The 22651-nt window shown below is 34.9% G+C and overlaps 1 protein-coding gene and 1 non-coding gene across 2 annotated transcripts; one reads left to right on the forward strand and one right to left on the reverse strand.

Annotated features, from left to right (window-relative positions):
* Window positions 1-6505: 6505 nt before the first annotated feature.
* Window positions 6506-6586, forward strand: TRNAL-CAG (transfer RNA leucine (anticodon CAG)). Its single transcript has one exon. It is a non-coding gene; the product is annotated as a tRNA-Leu (tRNA).
* A 2846-nt stretch (window positions 6587-9432) lies between these two features.
* On the reverse strand, window positions 9433-21864 carry LOC133859309 (uncharacterized). Its single transcript, XM_062294670.1, has 20 exons — window positions 21468-21864; window positions 19391-19543; window positions 18629-18807; window positions 16754-16861; window positions 15828-15998; window positions 15161-15727; window positions 14793-14867; window positions 14567-14695; window positions 14403-14477; window positions 14096-14305; window positions 13704-13856; window positions 13394-13608; window positions 13089-13206; window positions 12854-12986; window positions 12586-12784; window positions 12403-12508; window positions 12176-12316; window positions 11959-12084; window positions 11702-11816; window positions 9433-10047 (listed from the first exon to the last, which is right to left on the reverse strand). The coding sequence occupies exons 1-20, from the start codon at window positions 21664-21666 to the stop codon at window positions 9668-9670; spliced, it is 3552 nt and encodes a 1183-aa protein (XP_062150654.1). The 5' UTR covers window positions 21667-21864; the 3' UTR covers window positions 9433-9667.
* Between the last annotated feature and the right edge of the window lie 787 nt (window positions 21865-22651).

The raw sequence follows: 22651 nt of genomic DNA on the forward strand, positions 1-22651 counted from the left end.
ATACCTCTAGCCACGTGTACTATATACACGTGGCTAATTGGACGCGTGTTTACAGTAACAGGTACTGTAGACACGCGGCCAATTGTAAGGTTTTTTGTAGTGAAAAGTGAGTGGTTTATAAAAATACTTGTAAGTGTTAAGCATTGCCGGCGTGATAGATTTTGAGACCTAAAGCGACAAATTTAAGTAATGCATTTTTTATATTTAAATATTAATTAAATTTATTTTAATGTTTACATTATTTTTTTTATTTAATATGCCAGTTAGACACTTTCTTCTATTTGTAAAATGTATTTTAAAACTTTCTATTATTATTATAACTTATTAGATATAGAATGACTTATGATTTGATTTAAGGACAAGAAATAATAAGACTTAAATAAACAATAAAGAGAAAAATGAGAATAAATTATATAAAGAGTGATTTGTAATGGAATATAATGCGAAAAAAAAAAAAAAAAAAAAAAAGAGAGAAAATGTTGGAGGTTGAAGACTCACCGATGGTGTAAGGCTATCGATTATGCATAACGTAAACAATGACAATTTATGCACTTTTAAGACTTCATATTCTTCTAAGCATTTAATTCAAAAAAACGTTGGAGAAAAAATTATTCTCTTTGGACCTTTCATGAATCATGAGAATAAAAAAATGGGGCTTTTCAAAAGAGTAAATAAGTTGGAATTTACAAGAATTTAGGGATGTTGAGATTTTTCGTGAATATGAATAATGAGACTTTTAATTTTTAATTACTTTTATCATAATTGAAGGCCTTAATTAGAAACTATTTATTAAATTTTTACCATATTAGAGTCTTATTTTTATTTACTTTTTCGGAAATAACTTCTATTGTGCAATTATTAATTAGGGGCCTTAAATAGAGAGTATTTATTAACTTTTTACCATATTACAGTCTTAAAATGTTTTTTAGGAAGAAACTAGCCTTTACTGTATAATTATTAATTGAGGGCTTTAATTAGAAAGTACTTATTAACTTTTTACCATATTATAGTCTTAAAATGTTTTTTTGGAAGAACTTTTATTGTATAATTATTAATTAAGGGCCTTAATTAGAGAGTAATTATTAACTTTTTACTATATTAGAGCCTTAAGTTTTTTTTTTAAAAAATATTATATAATTATTAATTGGGAGCCTTATTTAATGGGGGGCAGTGACCGCCTAAGGCTTGAGCTACCCATAATGCTAAGTCCTACCAAATATAAGCTTTATAAATGATTTAAAAGAAATTATAATATCTCTTGAAATCCTGAAAATGCTTTTACCAACCCTTATACTAATTTACCTACATATGTCTTTCTCCTATCAATCGGTAAATTGACTAATCTTTTAAGATAATAGCACTGTGACTAATACTTTTTCCTGATCGTTATACTGATCGAATTGCATGGATTTTAATTTTCTCCCATTATGTCAACAAGATATGATACATTGTCACTCCAAAACACAATTCATAACTATCTTTGCCTATGCGCGACAATTTTTACGGTTAAATTCGTAAATAAATCCTTTCCTTTGGTTACTTTTACTTTATTTTTTTTTATTTTATTTTTAAAAAATATTAAAGCTAGCTAAAGACCGCCTTAATTAGCACATGGCAATTAAGATGGTGAAGCTAGAATTATGCATGGCTCGGGTCTCTATGTCAACCACTTGCTCTCTCATCACGTACTGGGGATAAACTTAACAAGATTCCGAAAATATGAAAGGTGGATATGGAGAAAATTAGAAGAAAATTATCAAATTCATTTCAGGGTATATGATCAGCTTCTGGAGAAAGAGAGAGACCCATGTTCAATAAAGCAACATTCATTGCAGAAAATTATTCATTACACGTACATATAGATAAAATCATACAAAGAGGAATGCATTCATCATTCATTTTGCCAGTTCTCCTGAACTGCATTATTCACTATAGTGATACTTCTTGTTTTAACCGAGAATTATAGATAATTTTCAGCTAAGTACAACTAGGGATGGTAACACCACAAGCCTGAGCAACCTTTTTGGCACCAGGAGAATTAACATACTGCTTGAGGTTTGGATTTTTGATGTACCCACAGAGGCATGGCTTCTGTTCCTTCAACTTCCCGCAACAAGCGCTAGACGGCGGTGCCGACGACGAGATCGCCGATGAGCATGGGCTCAACTCTGTGGGATTGCAAGTCACTGCGTTTGCCGTCAGTGGTGCTTCGCATAGAAGCATAGCTACCACCACCACCCACCAAAGTGCCGTACAAGAAAACTTCTTCATCCTCAAATAAATTTGTCGTCTATGAAAGAGAGCAATAAGGGTGGTACATGTGACCAAAGGCCTCCCACACAACGAATATATATATAAGAGCGTCTACCGACTACACCAGTCCAACGCCTAGATATTTACTAGGTTGGTCCCACCTTATTTGGGCCGAGTTCATCAAACGCTAACACGTGTCTATTGAATTCTAACTCCTAAATCAGGAACGTTCAAATGTCACGCAGATCTAACCATAATAATTTAAAAAAAATGAGAAAATGACTGAAGAAGAAAAGTAAATCAATTTAATGCTATGTTTGTTCGGATGCAAAAAAAATTTCATAATCCAGTGTGAATGCTCTTACAATTTAAACGCATTATCTTTCTTTAATACATACTAGATGGGAGTGGAGTGGGCAGTGGGCAGTGGGCTTGACGAATCATCCTCTTTCCACTTGCCCCTCAATTTTTATTATTATTATTTGCTTAATTTGTTTTTATTATTATTATTATTTTCTTAATTTTTGTTTTGTTTTTGAGATAAAAATTTCTTATAAATCAGTTTGTAAGAAATTTCATATAATTTATTTATAAGAATGACATGTGTCACATATGTTCTTTATACATGTAAGAAGCACATGTTTATTTTTTTTTTTTTTTTATTAATGTTATTCACACATGTTTATAAAACAACGTGTGATTTTCACATGCTAATGAACACGTACGTGACAATCTTATATGTGAATTGTACAAAATTTCTTAAAAATCGATTTGTAAGAAATTTCTACCCTCCTCGTATTCTAGAATACAAGTAGAAACCGGTTTGTACTTGTTTTTAATGTTAGAGATACGGAGCAAGACCATGTTGCATTCTATTAAAAATGGTTCATTAGAGTGTGCGCATTATCTTTTTCCTGTAATCACGATACATTTGAAATTCTTTGTTTTTGTCGAAATTCATAAACAATATTATTCTAGCATTCTTCATGATCAAGCAATGACTTGAAGTCATCGAATGATGAAGAAAGATCTGGACATTGACCATATCATGTTTGCAAACCTGTTGAAATCTTTGTTTTCACAACCAACCTAACCTTTGCTCTTCGGCTCAGAAAACTCAACAACCAACCACCACTCAAGCAGATAAGGGAAGAAATAGAAAAATTGTTAATTCTAAATATCGCGGATTTAAATTGTGTCAAGACTCGAATATAAAATTATATAAGTCAATTTTAACTCGGCTCATTTAATTAAAATGATCAAACCTCTTAACCCTAACCTGCTAATTTCGTGTTAAATTTTTATCGAATTCGCAAATCGTATAAGAAATTAACAACCACTTGAATCACCACTTTAGACCTGCCCACGTTGTAATCCAATTTAAGATAGATGGACATTTGGGTCTCAAATGTCGCATTAGTCCGTTTCCTTGTTGCTCGAAGTCTTTGGTGGGCATTTAAAGGCCACGAGGCTTTATAGTTGAATTGATTGGTATCTTCCTTGGATGTTAGCTAGATTAAAAATTGCATAGTAAAGTATACTTATAGCTAGCTATATGCTCATAGCTCACTTCCATTTTAAGTGAAAATTTGAAAATCTACTTTATAAACCAAATTTTGTTTTTGTTTTATTGTATATTAGATAGTCGTACCGTACGTCATTTAAAATTTTAAATAATATGATTATATATACCGTTAAATTTTAATAAAATTTAATTTGTACCATAAATGAAATGGAGAGATCCCCATCCCTCGTCCTCCTCTTGATTGACGGAAGTATAGCTCACATATTTAAACATTACGTGGTTTTTTTTTTGTGCAAGACAAAGTGCCGGCCCTAGAGAGAGTTTTGTTCCTCTGCGCGTGGCCTACACGGGCCAGGGAAGTCTCTCCCTGGACCGGCGCGTGTGGGTCACAGCTTGTCTTCCAAGGCGAGGTTGGGGGTTTTTCTGTGGATCCGAGGTCTTCTAGAGGATTTTTGCTAGGAGGTCTCCGGTGGTGGCCAGTGTGGTACACGCGCTGTCGCCACCCGACGCCGGCCGGTCCCGATTTGAACTTTTGGTTTAGGGTGTTTTCTTTCGTTTTTTTTTTTTGTGTTTTTTCACAGTTTGCCTTTGTAATGCTTAAAAGTTACTGGACTATTTGTTGGCCTAGGGGCTAGATCTGCCCTCTTCTATTTATGAGTTGTGCTTTAAATATAAAGAGTGGCTCATTATTGTCCCTGTAACAATTTTGTTTTGTTCAGGTTGCTTTTTCAAATCAGACTTATCTGGCTTAAGGTATTTGAGGTTTTAAACCTCTTGTTTTTGTCTTTGCCCTAGGACTTTATTCGGTAATATATGATGGCATAATCCTATTTGTTAAAAAAAAAAAAAAAATGTAGTTGGATGTGGTGGGTTCCAAATGTCATGTTAGTCCGCTTCCATTAATGTTTCATTCATACTAAAAATTATTTTGCCACTTCAAGACAGAGGGTTAACTAGTTATAGTCGTATAGACAAATTAGCATCTCTCTTCAATTATATATGACAAGTCGCATGTTAGAATATACAAATTAAATAGATACAATAATCATTTATGGCGGTACGATTAACGGTTAGAAACTATAATTGTAAACGATAAGTGATTGTATGTCTTTAATGATTTGTGTCTGGAAGTGGCCAGCCGAACCACTCCAATGTTATGAACTTAATTATTACACTATTTTTCCATTTTTTTTTTCTTTCCAGCATATTTGAGCATATATATTTTTTCACTTACAATTGCAAGAAAAAGATCGGAAGAAGTGTGTGAAAGAGAAAAATGAGTCTCGAAAGAATCATTCAAAACTTCAATTCCTTTTACATTTTTATCAAAATTACGAATTTGAGGAGGGCATTAATTTTCACTTTTTGTTTTGTTGATTATTCAGAGAATTGTGTCGTTGTATTTGTCCCTTTAGAGGTAACAATCAGCATTATCGTTCTCCCCCCCAACTACTAGCCCCCAGCATTGATTATGATCATGACCGAATTCGAATGGTATATGCCCAGACGACCCACAGCTTTAATTTCACTATCTAACTTTATAATACTTATTGACATCAGATTATTCTTAATTCTTTGTTTCTTTTCCTAAGTCATAGATCATGGAAAGAGTGAATGAAACTTAAAAACATCAGTTCCAAACTCATTCATAATAATAATAATAATAATAATAATAATGAAAGGGCAATGGGTATTGGATATTGATAAATCAAAGCTGCATTCTATGACCCCTATTGCTGCTTGTGATTTTCAATTTTGGATTTAATTTTAATAAATGTTGAAATAATAGTTAAGTGATTAAATTCACAATTTTTTATTGACTTAAGTTTTTGAAATAAATAATAATTTATCATAATAATATTAAAACAATTTTGAGTTCGAATTTTGACTCTACTTTATCTCTCATTTATTTATTTTTTTTTAATTTTTTTTTTTTTTTAAACTCCATATGCCATTTTCAACGGTAATAACCAGGAGCCAGGATATGGAAGATAATGGGTACGAAAAAACAGGTCAGCAGTTGAATGAAGAATGCGTGCTTCGGTGAAGTGAGGATGAAGCTTGTTTTGGCAACACTGCCGAGGGCCGGCTTGCAAACACATCTGTCAGCTGATCATCACGTTGTGAAATATGTAAGCAGGACGTCAGGACGACTAACAAAATCTCTTCACGAAGGGAATGACAGTAAATTGTTTATAAGAAACATCTTACACCCCACATGTAAAAGTAATTTATGTCTCTTAACATGTAAGAATTACATATTATTTTAGTAGTATGAACTTCTCGCATGTTTATAGAAAATTTATGTCGTTTGTAAAACTATTCCTTTTCGGATATAAATTTTTTACAAATCGGTTTGCAAAAAATTTCTTACAATTCATACGTAAGAGTACGTAACATGTGTCCTTTAAGTATGTGAGAATCACACGTTTTTTTTTTATTAATGCTATTAAAATAACATGTACTTCTCATATACCAAAGAACACATATCACTTTTACGATATTTTTCACAAGCTAATTTGTAAAAAATTTATGCCTAGTGTGTAATAAAATTCTCTCCTCAATCAACCAGAATCAAGGCAAACGCTACCATCTACCATCCACTGTCCAGCGTGTAATAAAAGGACAGCTGCACTCTGCACCCTAGATTTGGTGAGCACGGTTAGCGTGTGCACGGAAATAGATTTCTAGTAAATAAAAAATAATGAAGGATAATCTCAGCATGTAGTCAAGATGGCCGAGTTGGTCTAAGGCGCCAGTTTCAGGTACTGGTCCGAAAGGGCATGGGTTCGAATCCCATTCTTGACAGTCGTATCTTTTAATTTTTGTTTTACGGTCCTCCAGTCCAAACCAAATATAAAAATTTCAAATATAAATAAGAGCAGGTAATTCTTGACAATCTTTGTTTCTCTGTTTGTTTTGACATCAATTTTTCTTTTTCTTTTTTTTTTTTTTTTTTTTTCATACAGACCTTCATTTATTTTGGTAGGCAATGTGATTAATTAGTTTAGTATATGATGTATCTTAGCTGTTCCCATAGATATTACAACCTAAATAATTTTGCCTTTTCCCTTTTTAATTTGAACTCAGCTATTTCAAATATCATGAATTACCAATTATTGAAAACCAAAGAGTTTTTTTTTTTTTTTTAATTATTATTTTTAAATTGAGACATGACACTTGAACCTATTTATTATCCCATCTATTTTTTAAAGTGATTCTTTCTTTTTTGACACTTGCCATAATTTTCTCGATTTCAAAGATCTATAATCCTGTTTGCTAGAGCGATTGATTTAGACATATATCTTATAAATTTATTGTTAAGAGTTTGGCCAAAAGACTTAAGGTTTGCCAATAGACTCAAGGCAAGAAAATTATTTAAATTATCGAGAATGTCTTACTAGTTCCAAGAATTGGTGAAAACACCAAATCAATATAGAAATCAAATACAGGTTTCTTGCCTTGTGAAAGTTTGACTTTGGTGAAAATCTTTAACGTATATATTGGGATAGAATATCATGTTGAAAATCATTACAGTAATTGACACTACACGAAACACATACCAATACTATATGGAGATGTTTTCAAGAAGATAGCAGTTATTAGTGGCGGAGTTAGGATTTTACTTTGCAGAAGGCAATATTGAAAACTAAAATTAATTAAAATATTAAAAATATAACTAAAGAAATAAATAAATAATTCAACAAAATTTAATTATTATTTAAAACATATAAGTGTAACTTATAATTTATTTTGTCACATCTAATGTTAATTTATTCAGTTTTTCTCCACAAGTTTTCATATTTCATATAATTAAAATATTTAACAATATTTAAATGTAAATATAAAAACTTACAAGAACAGTTTTTTATTGAAAAATATACTTAAAAATAAATCAGTATTAAAATCTGACTATGTACAAAAAAAATTCCAAGGAAGAGAAATCATTAAAATAAATGTAAACTTTTCGTTTTTTCTTTTCCCCTGCACCTCCCAATAAAAAATTGTTACTTCCATTTTGTGATTTATTGATCTGGTAATTTTTTAAACAAGTTTGAAGAAGGATTTTTTAAACAATTTTTTAGTCAATACTTTTGAAGGAATAAAAGTACTACAGTGAGTGACGTGTTTTCTAAGTCTTAAAAGACAAGTCTTTTAAAAGTGTTTTTTTTTTTTTTTTTTTTTTAATGAAAAATTGTACTGTTGGTCCATGTAGTATGTCATAATTATTTTTTACTTCCTATGGTTTAAAAAGTTCATGGGAGGCCCTCGTAGTATGCAATAATTACAAATCGATTTCTGACGTCAAATTCTGTTAAATTTTTTTACAGATTCTGTCAAATGCCACGTCAGTGAAGATGGCGACACGTGTCCATCTTAATAAAAAAATATAAATTTATTAAAAAATAAATAAAAATACTTTTTTTTAAAAAAAATAAAATTAAAAAAAAAATTAAAAAAAAAACAAAAAAAAAAAAAAAGCTGAATGGGTGGCTAGGCCATCCTTTTGGGGGTGGCCGCAAGGGGTGGCGCGCGGCCACCCCCAAGCCACAGGGGGTGGCCCGAACCTGGCCACTTGGGGCGGCCAGGCCACCCTTTCAGTTTTTTTTTTTTGAATTTTTTCTTATTTTTTTTTTTTAAAAAATAAGTATTTTTATTTATTTTTTAATAAATTTATATTTTTTTATTAAGATGGACACGTGCCGCCATCTTATTGGCGACATGTGTTGCTGACGTGGCATTTGACGGAATCTGTTAAAAATTTTAACAGAATTCGACGCCAGAGATCGATTTGTAATTATTACATACCACGAGAACTTTCCATGAATTTTTTAAACCATAGAGAGTGAAAAATAATTATGGCATACCACAAGGACCAACAGTGCAATTTTTTTTTTTTTTTTTTAGTCTTTCAACGTTTTGACAAGTCTTTTAAAGACGCGCGTGTCCTTCTTCGAGTCTTTCAAGTTTCAATGTTTTGTTTTTAACAAAACAGTGAGTTCATATCAAAAGAAAAACTATGTCGTCTACAACCTCTTCTTCTTGAACCTTTGGCTTGCTGGTAACTGGTTTTAGATTAAAAAACTAGTGAAAAATGGCAGAATGTAGTGTGACTCATGAGGCTTGATCATTTTGAAAAATATTTGTCCTTTGATGAGCTTTTTAGAGGGCAACTAAGACTTTCGAACAAAAAATTTCAAGAGTAGGAAAATTTTTTGAGAAATGAGAGGGGTGGGGGGGGGGGGGGGGGGGGGGGGGGGCATTTGACCCCTCTCGACCCCCTCCCTCAGCCCCCGGCTATTACACATTTATTTTTTATGTATATCTTGTCTATCTTTTTTACAAATTTACAATTAAATTTATAGACCTATACGGGGTCTCGATCTCACTAATTCAAAGTGGATTTTCACATTTCTTGTACGGAGATAGAAAAAAGATGAAAACCAAACATTTATCTTTCAAGAAATTTTTCATCTTTGAATTCTTGGAGATTTGTTTTATTTGAAAAGAAGAACAAACCAACAGAAAAAGGAGTTTTAAGTTGGAAATATAAGAAATGAAAGAAATCTGCTTGTATAAACTGAACGCATAAGAATACTGAGTTTATGGTAAGGCCAACAAGCGTAAAATCAGAACAGCATAGACGTGCATGCTGAAGACTGGACAAGTTCATATGATTTTGTGCTATATACGCAACCAAAAGATCAAAATTGCAGCATACAATCTACCGGTCCCTTGCTGTCCCTCAACGAAACCAGTAAAAGAATAAAACGTTACTGTCTTCGGTCAATCACGACCTCGTACAATGGGTAGAAAAACCACGTCACCTGACGTATTAGGAGATTAGAGAAAAAAAAAAAATCTCCCTGGACCATTGATAGGGAAATTTCATTGGTTCTGAGTTTCCTCTTGGCTCTTTACTTTGGCCCTAAGCACGTCAGTGAAATTGCCCCTCATGATACGCCTGAATCTAGTGTCCTCTACTGGCAATGGTGACATCAGCTTTGGGGACTCAACTGGCTCTTGCGGTGGCTCTGCACTTTCTTTCTTGCCCAACAGCCCACCCTCACCAAAGAAACTGCTCACTGATGAGGCAAGGCCAAGATGGGCATTCATTACCTTACTGATCGTCTCCAGAGTTCCACCTGATCTTTCCTTCATTATGATTTCAAGGGCTTCCTTGTGTGCTGGATCAAGCGCATCCGAGTCTTTTAACAGGTTCTGAACGGCAGGTAGGAGGAAGTCTCTAACACTAGTCGCTGGGAGATCTGCATCTCAAGCAAAGATGAAATTCAGCATCAGACATAGCATTTGAAGTTGTTGAGATTATACAATTAATTACAAATAATACATCAACTGCCACTGACAAAAACATCTGGAAAAGAAAAATACTACTCACTCATTACCCAAATAAGACTGCCATGAGAATTATCAAAATCACTTATCAATTTTCAGGCGCTGAAAACATTTCTCAAATAGAAATGCTAGATATTAATTTTTATCCTATAATGCTAATGTGACAGTCTCAACTAACCATTGGATTTATTTATTTATTTATTTATTTATTATGTTTTTAACAAGAACTAATCCAATAGTTGTTTGGGACTATCACATAAGCACTGTAAGATGAGTAATTCTAGAAGTCCCTCGTGTGTCATTCTTGCGCCCTTCTAAAAATAAAGTGACTTTTAAAATTACCATTTGATCAAAATTAAATAGTGATAAATCACAAGCCCAATGGTGATTTTAAAGCCACCTCATTTTCGGATGGATACAAAAGGGAATTCTAGCATTATTCCTATTGAATAATTGTAGGATAAAAATTTAGTTTCTAATATTATTCTTTCTCAAAAATCAATTATCCAAATGGGTTTTCGGATGTAGCCCCCACAAGTAATACACTTTTCAAAATAAACCACAAAACTCTTTTCACACCATCGTTTGAAAACACATGCTCATTTTTTTAGGTGCGGAGACTATCTTGTACGCCGCCCTCCCCCCCCAAAAAAAAAAGAAATCTACCATTGAAGTTGCAATGTTCCCCTTTTGCAATCCAAAATGACAGAAATACTCCTAAAAAAAAGAAAAAAAAAATCAGGAAAAAAGAAAAAAGTGCTTATTTTTATCAGATAAAATCCTTTTCTTTTTCTTTTTAAACAAAATTTAGGAAAAAACTTAGCAGTTTTTTGCTTTTCAAAAACTTTACCAAATGAATTTTCTTTTGTGGACCCCACAGACCACCTTCTCATATGTGGTCCATGTCTTAGCCACTTATTCTCAAACGGATAGTCCACAAAAAGCTAACGGACAACCACATATAATGGTTCTGGGTCAGATTGTAGACCATTTAGGCAAAGATCTGAGAAACTTATGACATTTTATTAGATTGCATATACTACAAACAAACATCTGTGATCTGTCCCAAAATTTTAAATGAACCAGTCATTTCCATACTAAATAGAAACAATACAAGTTCTGTGATATTTTTGACTAAGTATTTGCCGAAACATCCAACAGAATCATATAAATAAACAAAGAGTAATGTTTTTTAGTAGACTCTTATACGACTGTCATACAACTTTACGATGTGGCAGTGAAAATCAGGCATTGGATCATCACTTGTAAGAAATAAAAAAATGGCTGATTTTCACTGCCTTATCATTCCAGTTATATGGCAGTCATATAACAGTCTACTAAATAGCATTAATCATAAACAAAACATAGAGACTCAACCAAATTCAACGGAGACACCACATCACTAGAGCATATAACTCAATATCATGTGCAATCAACCTTGAGTTAAAGTTCATGACTGGCAATATACTTCAAAGTGGTGAAGGTAAAGGATATAAGAAGAATATAAATGTTGGTCTTCCCAAAAAAAGAAAGAAACTAAAAATGAAAAAGAAAAAAGAAGCAAACCTGTAGCATCCAGAGCACGGATTGCCTCACAAAATGCATTTGCTTTCTCACGGCGACGCAGGACATCACTTGCAGAATTTGGCATGGCTGAGAGTTGGAAAATCTTGGACAAAAGATGTATATCATGTTAAAGAAACAAACACCGTAATCTGGTGACTTGATATTAGGAGCAAACTAGGAAAATTATGCATCTAGTTGAAAACATCAAATGAGAAGTCTAAAGAATAATCTTCTTCTAAAGGAAGAAGGTTGAGGATATAATCTCGTAATCTTTCTGTCGTATGTGGTACAGCAACCACCAGTGCACGAACTACAGCAATAGTAGCTTCATGAGATCCATCTTCAAGAAAAGCATCCATTTGTACATGTATCTTATCGACAATCTAGGAATATCGAAGTTTGATCAGCCACATGCATTAAAACTGCTCCATTAACAAGGCCAATGTCAATTGAAGAGCCAAAAAAGAATGATACCATATCATTTCTAAAATGCTGGGCCACAGCTCCAAACGCATCAATGCTTGCATACTTCACATTTAGGTTTTGGTCAGAGCCCAGAGTAACTAGGGCAGGCAAAATGTGAGCAGAAGCAACTTTTGCATCAACATACGGCACCTATTAAACATATGTAATTATAAAAGTCTCAATCTTAATGTCAGATGCAACTGGATGTTTTGAATTCATAAAGTCGGTACACTTACAATGCCTTTCAACAGATTGGCAGCACTGATTTTCATATTCACGTTGGAGCTCACAACCATTTCCCATAGAATGTTAAATATCATACCGTGATGTTCTTCAAATGTGCTGCATTATGGAAAAGACCTATCACTCACACAATGAATTACAGACATTTCGTTATGAAGCGATTTTGATATACGAACCAAAGGAAACGGACAGCATTGACAATCTCATTGCGCTTTGTTGGCATACTTTCCTCCATGCTACCTTCAACTAACAGCTTTCTTAAGTACTCTGCTAATTGCCCATGCTTGTTAGGAGCAGCCAAAACACCTGCTAAGAGTAGTGGTAGGACACACATAATAGCGAGTTTCTCGGCCACTGCAGTTCTTGGTCTCAAACCTGTAATCAAGCAACAGTCAAAGATCTCATAATGATGTGAAAGAACAGTAATGTGTTAAGATCCATTACCCTTTATTCTTGATTGGATGCTGGAAGGGAAAAATGTCAAATCACCATTATCCCCAACTGCTACCAAAAATACAGGCAGCATTATGTGTGTGAGATAAGAATCCCCAAATTGTTCAGATAGAGCCAACAAAAACTGCATTACCAATATATAGATTAATAAAAACTGGAAGAGCACTACTCTCATCATTCAGACAAATCGTAAACATGAACAGCCTTAAAGGGTACAGATTGATACCTTAGTAGTTCGATTTCGTAAATTATCTTCTTTCTGAGGTAACAAGCATGCTAGTTTAATCAAGTCTGGAAAGCAGTCAACATGCATCCATTCGAATGCAGGCCATTCAACATGTCCCCTAGTCATATATTAAAATAACTCAGAACCAAATATGACCAAAGGAAGACTATCAAATGAATTAATGATATTATCTCCAGAGAAAAGGTAATGTAACAACTGAACACAAAAATGTAATTATAAAACAAATAAAAGGGCGGACCTTTTTTTTTTTTTGATAAGTAATCAATAAAAGGGGCGGATCTTACTCTGCATACAATTCAATCAAGGAGGTTGAAAATGCTGTTCCTGTTGTTTCAGGAATAGAAGAAAATGGGCATGTCTCATGTGCTTTCTGGCACATATACGGAAGCAATTCTGTCAATGCTCTTAGTAAAACATCAATATTCCAGCGCTCTCTTTCTCCCAAAACACGAAGATGGGATTCCACAGACCCTTCAACCCCCGAAAGAGGTGGACAGCGCTGCAACATTAGGCAAATACAGGAGAAAAGGTTTTATAAAGCACAAATGAAAGAGTCCTCACTAACAAGTAAGAAATGGTAAGAAAGAAGCATACCTGAGCAGCGCTCACAATATGAGAAAGTAAAACTCTTAAAACATGGTCTAATTTGCTTCCCCAATTTATTACTGCAGGAAGTAGTTCTTTGAGCGTAGTTTCCACTACTACTCCAGAAGGATCACAGACCAATTGGAACATGAGCTCCTCCACCTATCAACAAACAAAATAAATTATTGGAGAAACTCTTTTTTTTTTTTCTTTTTTTCTTTTTTTTCCTTTTCAATTTATAGCGTCTTTCTCTTGTAAGGCATTGTATTATGTTAAGGGGAAAAGGCTCCATTCCCTAGACCGTGTGTCATCAACCTGTTCTAGAGCTTACATTGCAGCCAATTCTGTCAAGTCAGAATTCTTCTCCATGACTGCCTCGAAGCATATTTAGTGAGGCTGACCTTGAAATATTTATCCACATTCGGAAAGTGCGGAAGCAGCAAAGCGAGATTATGAGCAGCAGCTTCCCGGACAACAGTTGCAGAATCTTCTATCAGTTGTTGCACAATAGACAAAATAAGAGAATCACGAATCTCAGGCCGGACAAATTCTGCAAGCTCTCCACATGATTGAGCAACAAGCAACCTACGCTCCTCATACATGTGATTTATCTGAAATCATGAAAGAAAAGAATGAATAACTATTTCTTGAGGTAAAAGCAACAGAATTTGTAAACTAAGATCTATTCACCGAGAAGGAAAAACATACTTGTTCCCAGCACTGGGGAAGCAATTCTGTTTCTGTTCTCATCTCTCCAACATTCTTAGCAAGGTCAACACATGCCTGAAACAGAGTTGAACAGATTAAACATCATGCTTTTAACTGTATATCTGACTTACAACACAAATTTAATTCCTCAAGCAATAACCTACATCCATTATAATTCGTCTCTGTTGCTCATCTGGGCGTTTTATTAAATTAAACAATGTGTGGGTCAAGGAATCCCTTGTGCTGCTATCTGGATGGCGTTCAATTGCACACATTATCAGTGGAAGAAGTTCCTGTAGATAAATAACACCAATACATTATAAATAGAACAATTCATTAGAAAAATACATAGATAAATTCTAAGTTCAAATAAATTGCTTAAAAGCCAACCTCACGATGGTTGATCAAGACGTAAGGTACAATCTTAGGCAAGGCATCTGCCAAGATCTGTATGGTTCCTATGCCCTGTCAAAGTATAATAAATGTCAGATACGGAGTACAATAAAATTCCACCATACAAGCATGTGTAAAATTCTTCTTTTCATTTTTTGGGGAGATAAGGGAGCGACGCAGATTCAAATTTTTGAAATTGAATTTAGGAAGTTTTGTATTTAAATGGAGGGTCCCATCAAGAACATTAAGATTGCACTGTGACATTGATACAATAAGAACCCACCCCAAATCCCTGCAGAAGTTTCTGGCTGAGCCATATGGGAAAGACTATATAATGTTCTCATACTAGAGTAAAATGAACTTGCCGTATTTTCAGGAACAGCTTGACCAGATGAATTGTCTGATTTTAGAAGTAGCCTGCTTTCTTCTGATAGTGGTTCACCATTTTGTTTGGAAACATTTTCAATGTTTTCCAAATCATCATTATCATCTGACGGACTCATTAGAAACTCTTGTGAAACTTCCTCAGATTTATCCATGTTGTCATCCAAAATTTGAGTAGCCTGTAATTGAGCAACTTTATTGTCCACAACTCCGGATGATGCATCACCTGGATGAGATATGATGCTTTTATCTTCAAGTATCTCAACAACTTTCTCTTCTGTCTGTGCAGATTCTTTCTCAGAATCAATGGAATTTACAGAATCAGAACTAATGTTTTTCGCTTTCAAACTTTCTATTTCCATCTGCAGTGATATTATTTCTTCCTTGTATTTTTCCAAAGGCTGGGATTGCACATGATCAACATCACCAGCTATTAAATTCCGTCCCCAATGAGATCCTTCTATGTGCATTTTCAGTGCAGTGATTTCAGCTCTGCAATCATTCAATTCCTTCCGCTTGTGCTCCAAGGACTGCTTCAAATCATGTACCTGAAAGTTACAGAATCATCAAATTATCCTCTCATGTAGTTGAGTATCACTATTGTTTTCACAGCTGTCCTAAGAATTTAGTGCAGTGAGGGAGAAGTACCAGGTTCTCTTTGTCTTTGAGATCCTTCTGAAGTGCTTCTAAGGATTTAGTTAATGCACTTATTTGACCATCAGCCAAGTCTCTGTTCTTTAATAACAACTCCTTTTCATGATTAAGCCTCTCATTTTCTTTTAGCAATGACTCATTTTCTCGAAGCATGGCAATTTTCTCCTGCAGCACAAGGTGCACTGTCATCTATCCACAGTTCAGAGCAAACCAAAAATAGGAAGAGCTTCAAGATACATCAGATGATGCAACCTAAGTATTTACAACATAGGGATAGAGTATCTTTCACCATAATGTCTCAATCAAAGGAAAATTTAGAAAAGAAGAAAAACCACTCTGCACAACGGCATATTGGCAAAATAAATAGCAATGAAAACACGGACAAAATTCACAACTCTTAAGGATAAGACTGCGATAACTCCAAGGATGTAGATCACAATTAGCATATTACCAATCTAATGAAAGAATGCCAGTTTTAGGAATGGTGATTTACCAGATTACATATCCAAATCTTGACAGATATATCGAACCACAATGGTCAATGCCAATTGATACATTGATGTATCTGAGCACTTTCAGGTCAACAGCTCCATTCTTATGTCTAAACAAATGAAGAATGCAGATAGGAAATGTCTTCATATGTGCAATGCGACACTGTTTTATTAATCAAAATTGCAATGATCAAAAGTTCAAGTTCATACATTAACCTATTTATACTCTGGTTAGTAACATAATGTTTATCGAGCACACTAGAGATCGCCCATAAGAAAGCCAAAGTGGATTGCAAAGGTGATGATCATTCAACAAGTCTGGTGGAGCTTGGTGAAATGCAATGAATTTAAACAATGCAAAGGGCTACAGATGTCTATTAGAATCTCTTTGAAAGTACATAAGAAGTGACTTGCCTAAATGTCTCATACCTCAGCAGCCTCTGTAGTGGACGAAAGGTACTGATAATAATAATGTCGCAAGGCATCTGGTACACATGCAGGTGTATTCTGCCAAACCTCTAGGTTCTGATCTGTGACCTGAAGTGAAAATATTGACAGGTTATGATAATAATTTTAAGATTAGATGCACGATTAAGTAGGGTTGGCAATTTTGACAAAACCCCTGAACCTAACACGAACACGACACGAAATTAAAGAGTTAGAATTTAGGCTAAACGAGTTGATGGGTTGACCAGTTTACTTATTATTATTATTATTATTTTAAAAAAAAAAAATCAGAATAGTAAAAGTGTAAAACTGGAACCCTAAATTCATTTCCTTAAAAGTGTATAAATTTACGGACTTTCCAGCATAACAAGCTTAGGGTCATATACACAAAATTCATCACCAAGAAAACATAAAAGTAAACACAATTCTGCCTTGGAAAAATCTTTAAAAAATTCGGATCGTGTCGGGTTAACATGACCCGCTTGTTGAATCGTGTTGTGTTCAGGTTACGGGTTTCAACCCGATTAATATTCGTGTCAGGTTTGGGTTTGCCTAATCAGGTTGCTGGGTTGATCCGAACCCAGCGCGCCAACCCGAATTGCCCACCCTACGATTAAGTGACAATCATACACGTATGACATGATTAGAGGTTTTATATCTGCAATGTGGCAACAAACAAGTCAGAAATTAACATATGATATAGTTTCCAGTGCCATCTTTAATGCAATCAGCAGCTGCAAACCACATATGAACATTTTCAAATGCTCCTTTTATTTTCTTTAAATTTATTATAATGTACCAAGACTTTACTGTGACTCCAATCAACATTAAAATACGGGTTAATTACACTTAAGCCCTTCAACTACCACTTATTTACACATTACCCCTATGAACTATCAATTGTCACACTCAACCCCCTCCAACTACCAAACATCGGCAAAAAAGCCCTTCCGTAAGCCAAGATTGTTAAAAGGTACAGAATATTGGTCACATGCCATACACGTGCTTTTTTTAGATGTGAAATGACTAAAATAACCTAAGTTTAGAAAATAAATTTACATATATATATATATATATATATATATATATATATATATATATATATTTTAGAAAAAAAAAAAACTCAAATTAAAAAATTCGAAAAAAGAAGAAGCAAAAAGGACCACCCATAGGGAGTGGTCGAGTCACCCCTGGGGGGTGGAAAGGGTGAGTGTTTCCTAATTTTATTTTTTATTGTTATTATTATTTTTTTTTTTCATTTGAGGGCATTTTCGTGATTAAAAAATGGTGCCTAAGTTATGCATAGACGTGTTGTTGAACTGTATGACAGTTGGTGGTCCTCTTTGGCAGGCCAAGGAGTGTTGCGATGTGAAAAATGGTGCCTACGTGTCTCTTTTGGTGTTTATGGAGAGAAATGAATGATAGAAACTTTGAGGACAGGGAAAGGACGCTGGGAGAAATTATAATTTTGAACCTTATAAGCCTAGCCCCATAATAGGGAATACAAGCACACCACATCTCTGTACCTGTATCACGACTACGAACATAGCATGTTCCAGGTAAAAAAACAAGAAGCAAAAACACACATGCACAAGCATACATAGGTAATGCATATGTTTTCTCTGGTTAGACGGCAAGACTGTAAATACATTGCATTTGATTGTTTCAATCTTCTTAATTCTAATGGTGATTGAAATAGGTTGATAAGAAAAGTTAAGGAAATTAGAAGAAAACAACTAGGAAAAAGAAAATACAAGTGCATATGTCAATAAGAAAGAAGTCATCCTTTCCAGAAGCAAACTGAACAAAGGAGAGAGCACAAAAGCAGAGATAATCAATGTTAATAGTCTTGCATACCTCTTCATAAAATGTCATTGCAGTGAGCGGATACCCTGCTATAAGCAAATATTCCTTTACAGCACAATTAAGATCTCGACGTTCATTATCCTTCAAAGGACCCAAATCAGAGAAGGAAGAATTTCTCTTTTTCCATTGAAATTCTGGTCCATTATTTACAGAAACATTTATATTTGAATCTGCAAAAATATCCAAGATAGAAAGAATTGTTAAAATGACAGTAGTTTTTGATAAGTAAAAAAAAAAAAAATTGATAAGTAAATGACAGTAGTTTAGCAATTGACTATTTAGGAGGATTGCGTTCACACTGTAGATCTTCAATATGTCCACTATTTAACAGTTGCTTTATTGGGGTTAGACAAAAACAACTGTCACCTGATGGTAATAAGGACGCAAACATGGGTATCAGTGTCCAGTACCTTGTGTAGCACAGTGAAGAAAAATTGGATTCCAGTATTTAAATACAAGCATAGTTGTCAATTTCTTCATTGCAATTTACAAGAAGAACAGAGAAAGAAGCGTCCTTACTATTTTATGCAATAAAGTCAAAACTGATGCACCTAGATATGTTTGTTAGCTCATCATGAACATATGGCTTCATTGATTAAAAAACTAAAAATCATGGACTCTTTCAGATAGAGTGCGGTGTACATGTGGGATATTATCATGACAAACCATATAATTGAACATAATACAGACAGATCTCTCTGAAACATTCGAAAGAACATCATTTTAAAACATCATGTAGACATGAGAAATTACCGCTCAATTCATCCAGAGGTATCTCTGCTTTCTTCTGTAATTCAGCCTTATATTTCAAGATGTCCTCTTGGGCTAAACGAAGCTCATACTCACTGATTGCTAATTTTTCTTCTATTGCTTCTTTCTCTTCTAGCAAACTCTGAGGGTCAGCAACTGCATTTCAATAATGAAAGAGGAAAAGAAGAGAAACAGTCATGTTCGGAATTCAACGAAGAAATGTAAAATTAAATTTGGAATTTCAATTAGTGATTCAGGCAGGGAACAGAATCATCTAAAGGTCCATTCATTTGCATCACCAAATTTTAACTTTCAACAAGACCAAGAAAAGGCATGAAAAGCGTGATTAAATATTCCAACAAATTAACTAATGGTATCAGCAACGAACACTGAGAAACAAATGATTCAAAGGTGGAACACACATTAATGTATTACACCAATCATATTCCTTTTTGTTCATGAGGACAACCTGGAGGGGCAGGGATAATCATACTTTAAAAACATTGAGCCGTATGCAAATTCACTCCAAGCCATTTTCCTGTGTTCATTATTTGATGGCCGCATGCTTTAGGCAGCATAAAATGTGATTCTTTCTTGGAGTCCATTGCTCTCTTGATTTTTTTTGGTTTAAGCTTCTTGAGAGGATAAATTATACTCATCCTGTGTATCTATTCATTTTTTCTTTAATAAATCCTTTAAGATTTAGCTTAGGCTCTTTGAAAAAACAATTACTGGAAATGTGAAGACCCTCCATTACAGTTGTGCTTCTGGGTTGCAGAAAACTGCATAAAACAATGAATTACGCTTTTCTTCTTAGTAAGTGACACTGCCCTAGAAATACGTTAGGCTCTTGTTGGAGGAAATAAGTTAGTCACAGCCTTAAACGTTTTTCTGGTTGATGATCAGGTAAAACCTAACATGATATCTGACTCTTTTACCAGTTTTTACTGCATTATCAAACAATACCATGCAAGTCTTCCCATTTTAAAGCAGTTAACAAATTTACTACATATACAAGACATGATACGACATGGCATAGAATCTTACTAGCTCCTCTGACCACAATGCATTTTACAATTATATATTTCTCAAGTTTCCACCTACTATACTTCAAAGAATATGTCACAACATTTCCTACCAGCACTGTAATTGGAAGGCCGTTAACTTTGTAGGATGAAGTGTAAGTACATCTTAGTGATCTAGAGGATAAAGTTATTCTCTTTCCTTATTTTCTTTGTTGGTTGTTGCTAGCCAAAATGTGAACCTAAATTTGATAAGGGTGCCATCAATAAAAAAGTGTCAAATATGCCAAAACCAATAGGCAGATAATATGCATCAGCAGATGCGTATCTCACTCACATAAATACAATCTTCCTATACATTGACTTCGGGGTTTCTTCGTGACTCCTAAAGAAAACACCACGCTGTTCCTCTAGTAAACTTCTGTATACGCTAGATCTGGAGAGTCTGGAGACTCAGAAAAATGAAGACAAAAATCATAATCGGGTCGAATGTTTTATGCAATTTCAATTGAGAGTAACTAAAAGGATCTCCTTAGCCAAGCTGAATAATCTTCTTAGTATCAATTGATAGGTTCCGTCTCCCCCACTGCAATGAACCAAATAACTACGATCCAAGCTCTCAGTCTCATTGCCTTCCTCGGCAACGAAATGGAGCAATAGCTGTTTCTTGATTGATCATTTTTATAATGTTTCTGAACATCATAATTAACGTCAAGAACTGGAAACGTTTACCGTATCAAAAATTTCTCAATGCCGCAATTTGACTTGAAAAATGGCATGCATTTGTTTAGGAGAAACCTGATCCTTTGTGATTCTCCGAATCTCCATACAAAAAATTGACCTCCAAATTTTCTAATAGAATCGAAAAACCTACCAGTAACTCAGTAACACAGGAACCATTATCAACATATTGAACTACAATTAAATCAAAGTCTCTCAAGCTTCCAAATCTATTCTAAAAAATGGAGACCCCAATTAAACCAATCCTCGTTGAATTAGAGAGAGAGAGAGAGTGAGTGAGAGAGAGAGAGAGAGAGAGAGAGAGAGAGAGAGAGAACCTCGTAGAGAGTTGAAGCGAGAGATCTGGTCGGGAGGGAACTGAGAGGGATTGGAAAAGAATTCCTTGAGGCGAATCGCCTGGGCGTCTCGGCCATCGTCGAGGAGCTCGTGGAGCAGCTCGAATGCCGTCAACAAGTACCTCTCCTCCAACAGAAAGTTCACCGCGCAATTACACAGCGACGACCTCTCCACGTCCATCTCTCTCTCTCTCTCTCTCTCTCTCTCTCTATATATATATATATATATATCAGATTGATTGATCCAAACCTTAATCTCTCTCTCTGTCCGTTGCCATTGGAAAATTGAGGAAGCTCTTGAGCTAGATCTCTGTGTGTTTCTACTTTCTACAGCAAAAATTTCCACAGGGCTTGGTGCGTGCTCGGGTCGTTGAAGGAGGGGGAACGGGGTTGTGCTGCTACGCATCCGCATAAGGCGTCATGGTTAGCTATATAGTCAGTGGCCGCCGACGACTGTTGAAATAATATTGACCGTTGGATGGTGCTGACTTTAAATTTTTATTAAGCGAAGTTGATGGTCTGCATGAGGCAGTATTAGGGCCCCACTGTCCGACTCAATCTCCCGATCCCGGGAAAGGTCAGATCTGTTAGCATGTATCTGGGCTACGCCTTTTAGGCTACAGCGAATAAGGTTAACGGTTGAACTTTCGACGGGACGGGCAATAACTAATTGCTGTTAATGTAATTTTGTAGCAATTTTATTTTTGACAGCATATAGATTAAAAGATAAAAAAGTGCATCATCCATCCGTGTAGCTGACTTAATATACAAAGAAAAATGATACATGTACTTACAAACCTTTATAAAGGAAGGCTTATAAATTGAGGTGGAGTCCATGTTACATTTTATTAATTAAAAAACTTAGACACCTAAGATTCCACGTAAAATTGGTGTTTTATTAATTAAAAAACTTAGACAAGTAGGATGGAGTTCGGTTGAACCCAGCACATCAGTCGGAAACCCATCTTCGGCAAATTCACTGGCGAAGCACCGGGAACCCTTGCACGCCAGAAACCCAGCACACCGGCCGACCACGACCCCGACTAGCCCAGGTGGAAGCTCGACTTGAAGCACTAGAAACCCACGCACGCCAGAAACCCAGCACACAGCGAGAAGGGATAACAGGCTGTGAGAGGGAATAGATCCCAAAAGAGGACGATGCTCGG

This window comes from Alnus glutinosa, chromosome 2 (genome assembly GCF_958979055.1).
Source record: "Alnus glutinosa chromosome 2, dhAlnGlut1.1, whole genome shotgun sequence".
Lineage (NCBI taxonomy): Eukaryota > Viridiplantae > Streptophyta > Magnoliopsida > Fagales > Betulaceae > Alnus > Alnus glutinosa.

Excerpts from the sequence above, each read along its gene's own strand:
- LOC133859309 (XM_062294670.1), bottom strand. The coding sequence starts at position 21,666 with ATGGACGTGGAGAGGTCGTCGCTGTGTAATTGCGCGGTGAACTTTCTG. Across the intron at positions 12,785-12,853 it reads CATCCAATCAAGAATAAAGG|GTTTGAGACCAAGAACTGCA; the intron begins GTAATGGATCTT and ends GCTTGATTACAG. Across the intron at positions 10,048-11,701 it reads CCGTGCTCTGGATGCTACAG|ATCTCCCAGCGACTAGTGTT; the intron begins GTTTGCTTCTTT and ends CTTGAGATGCAG.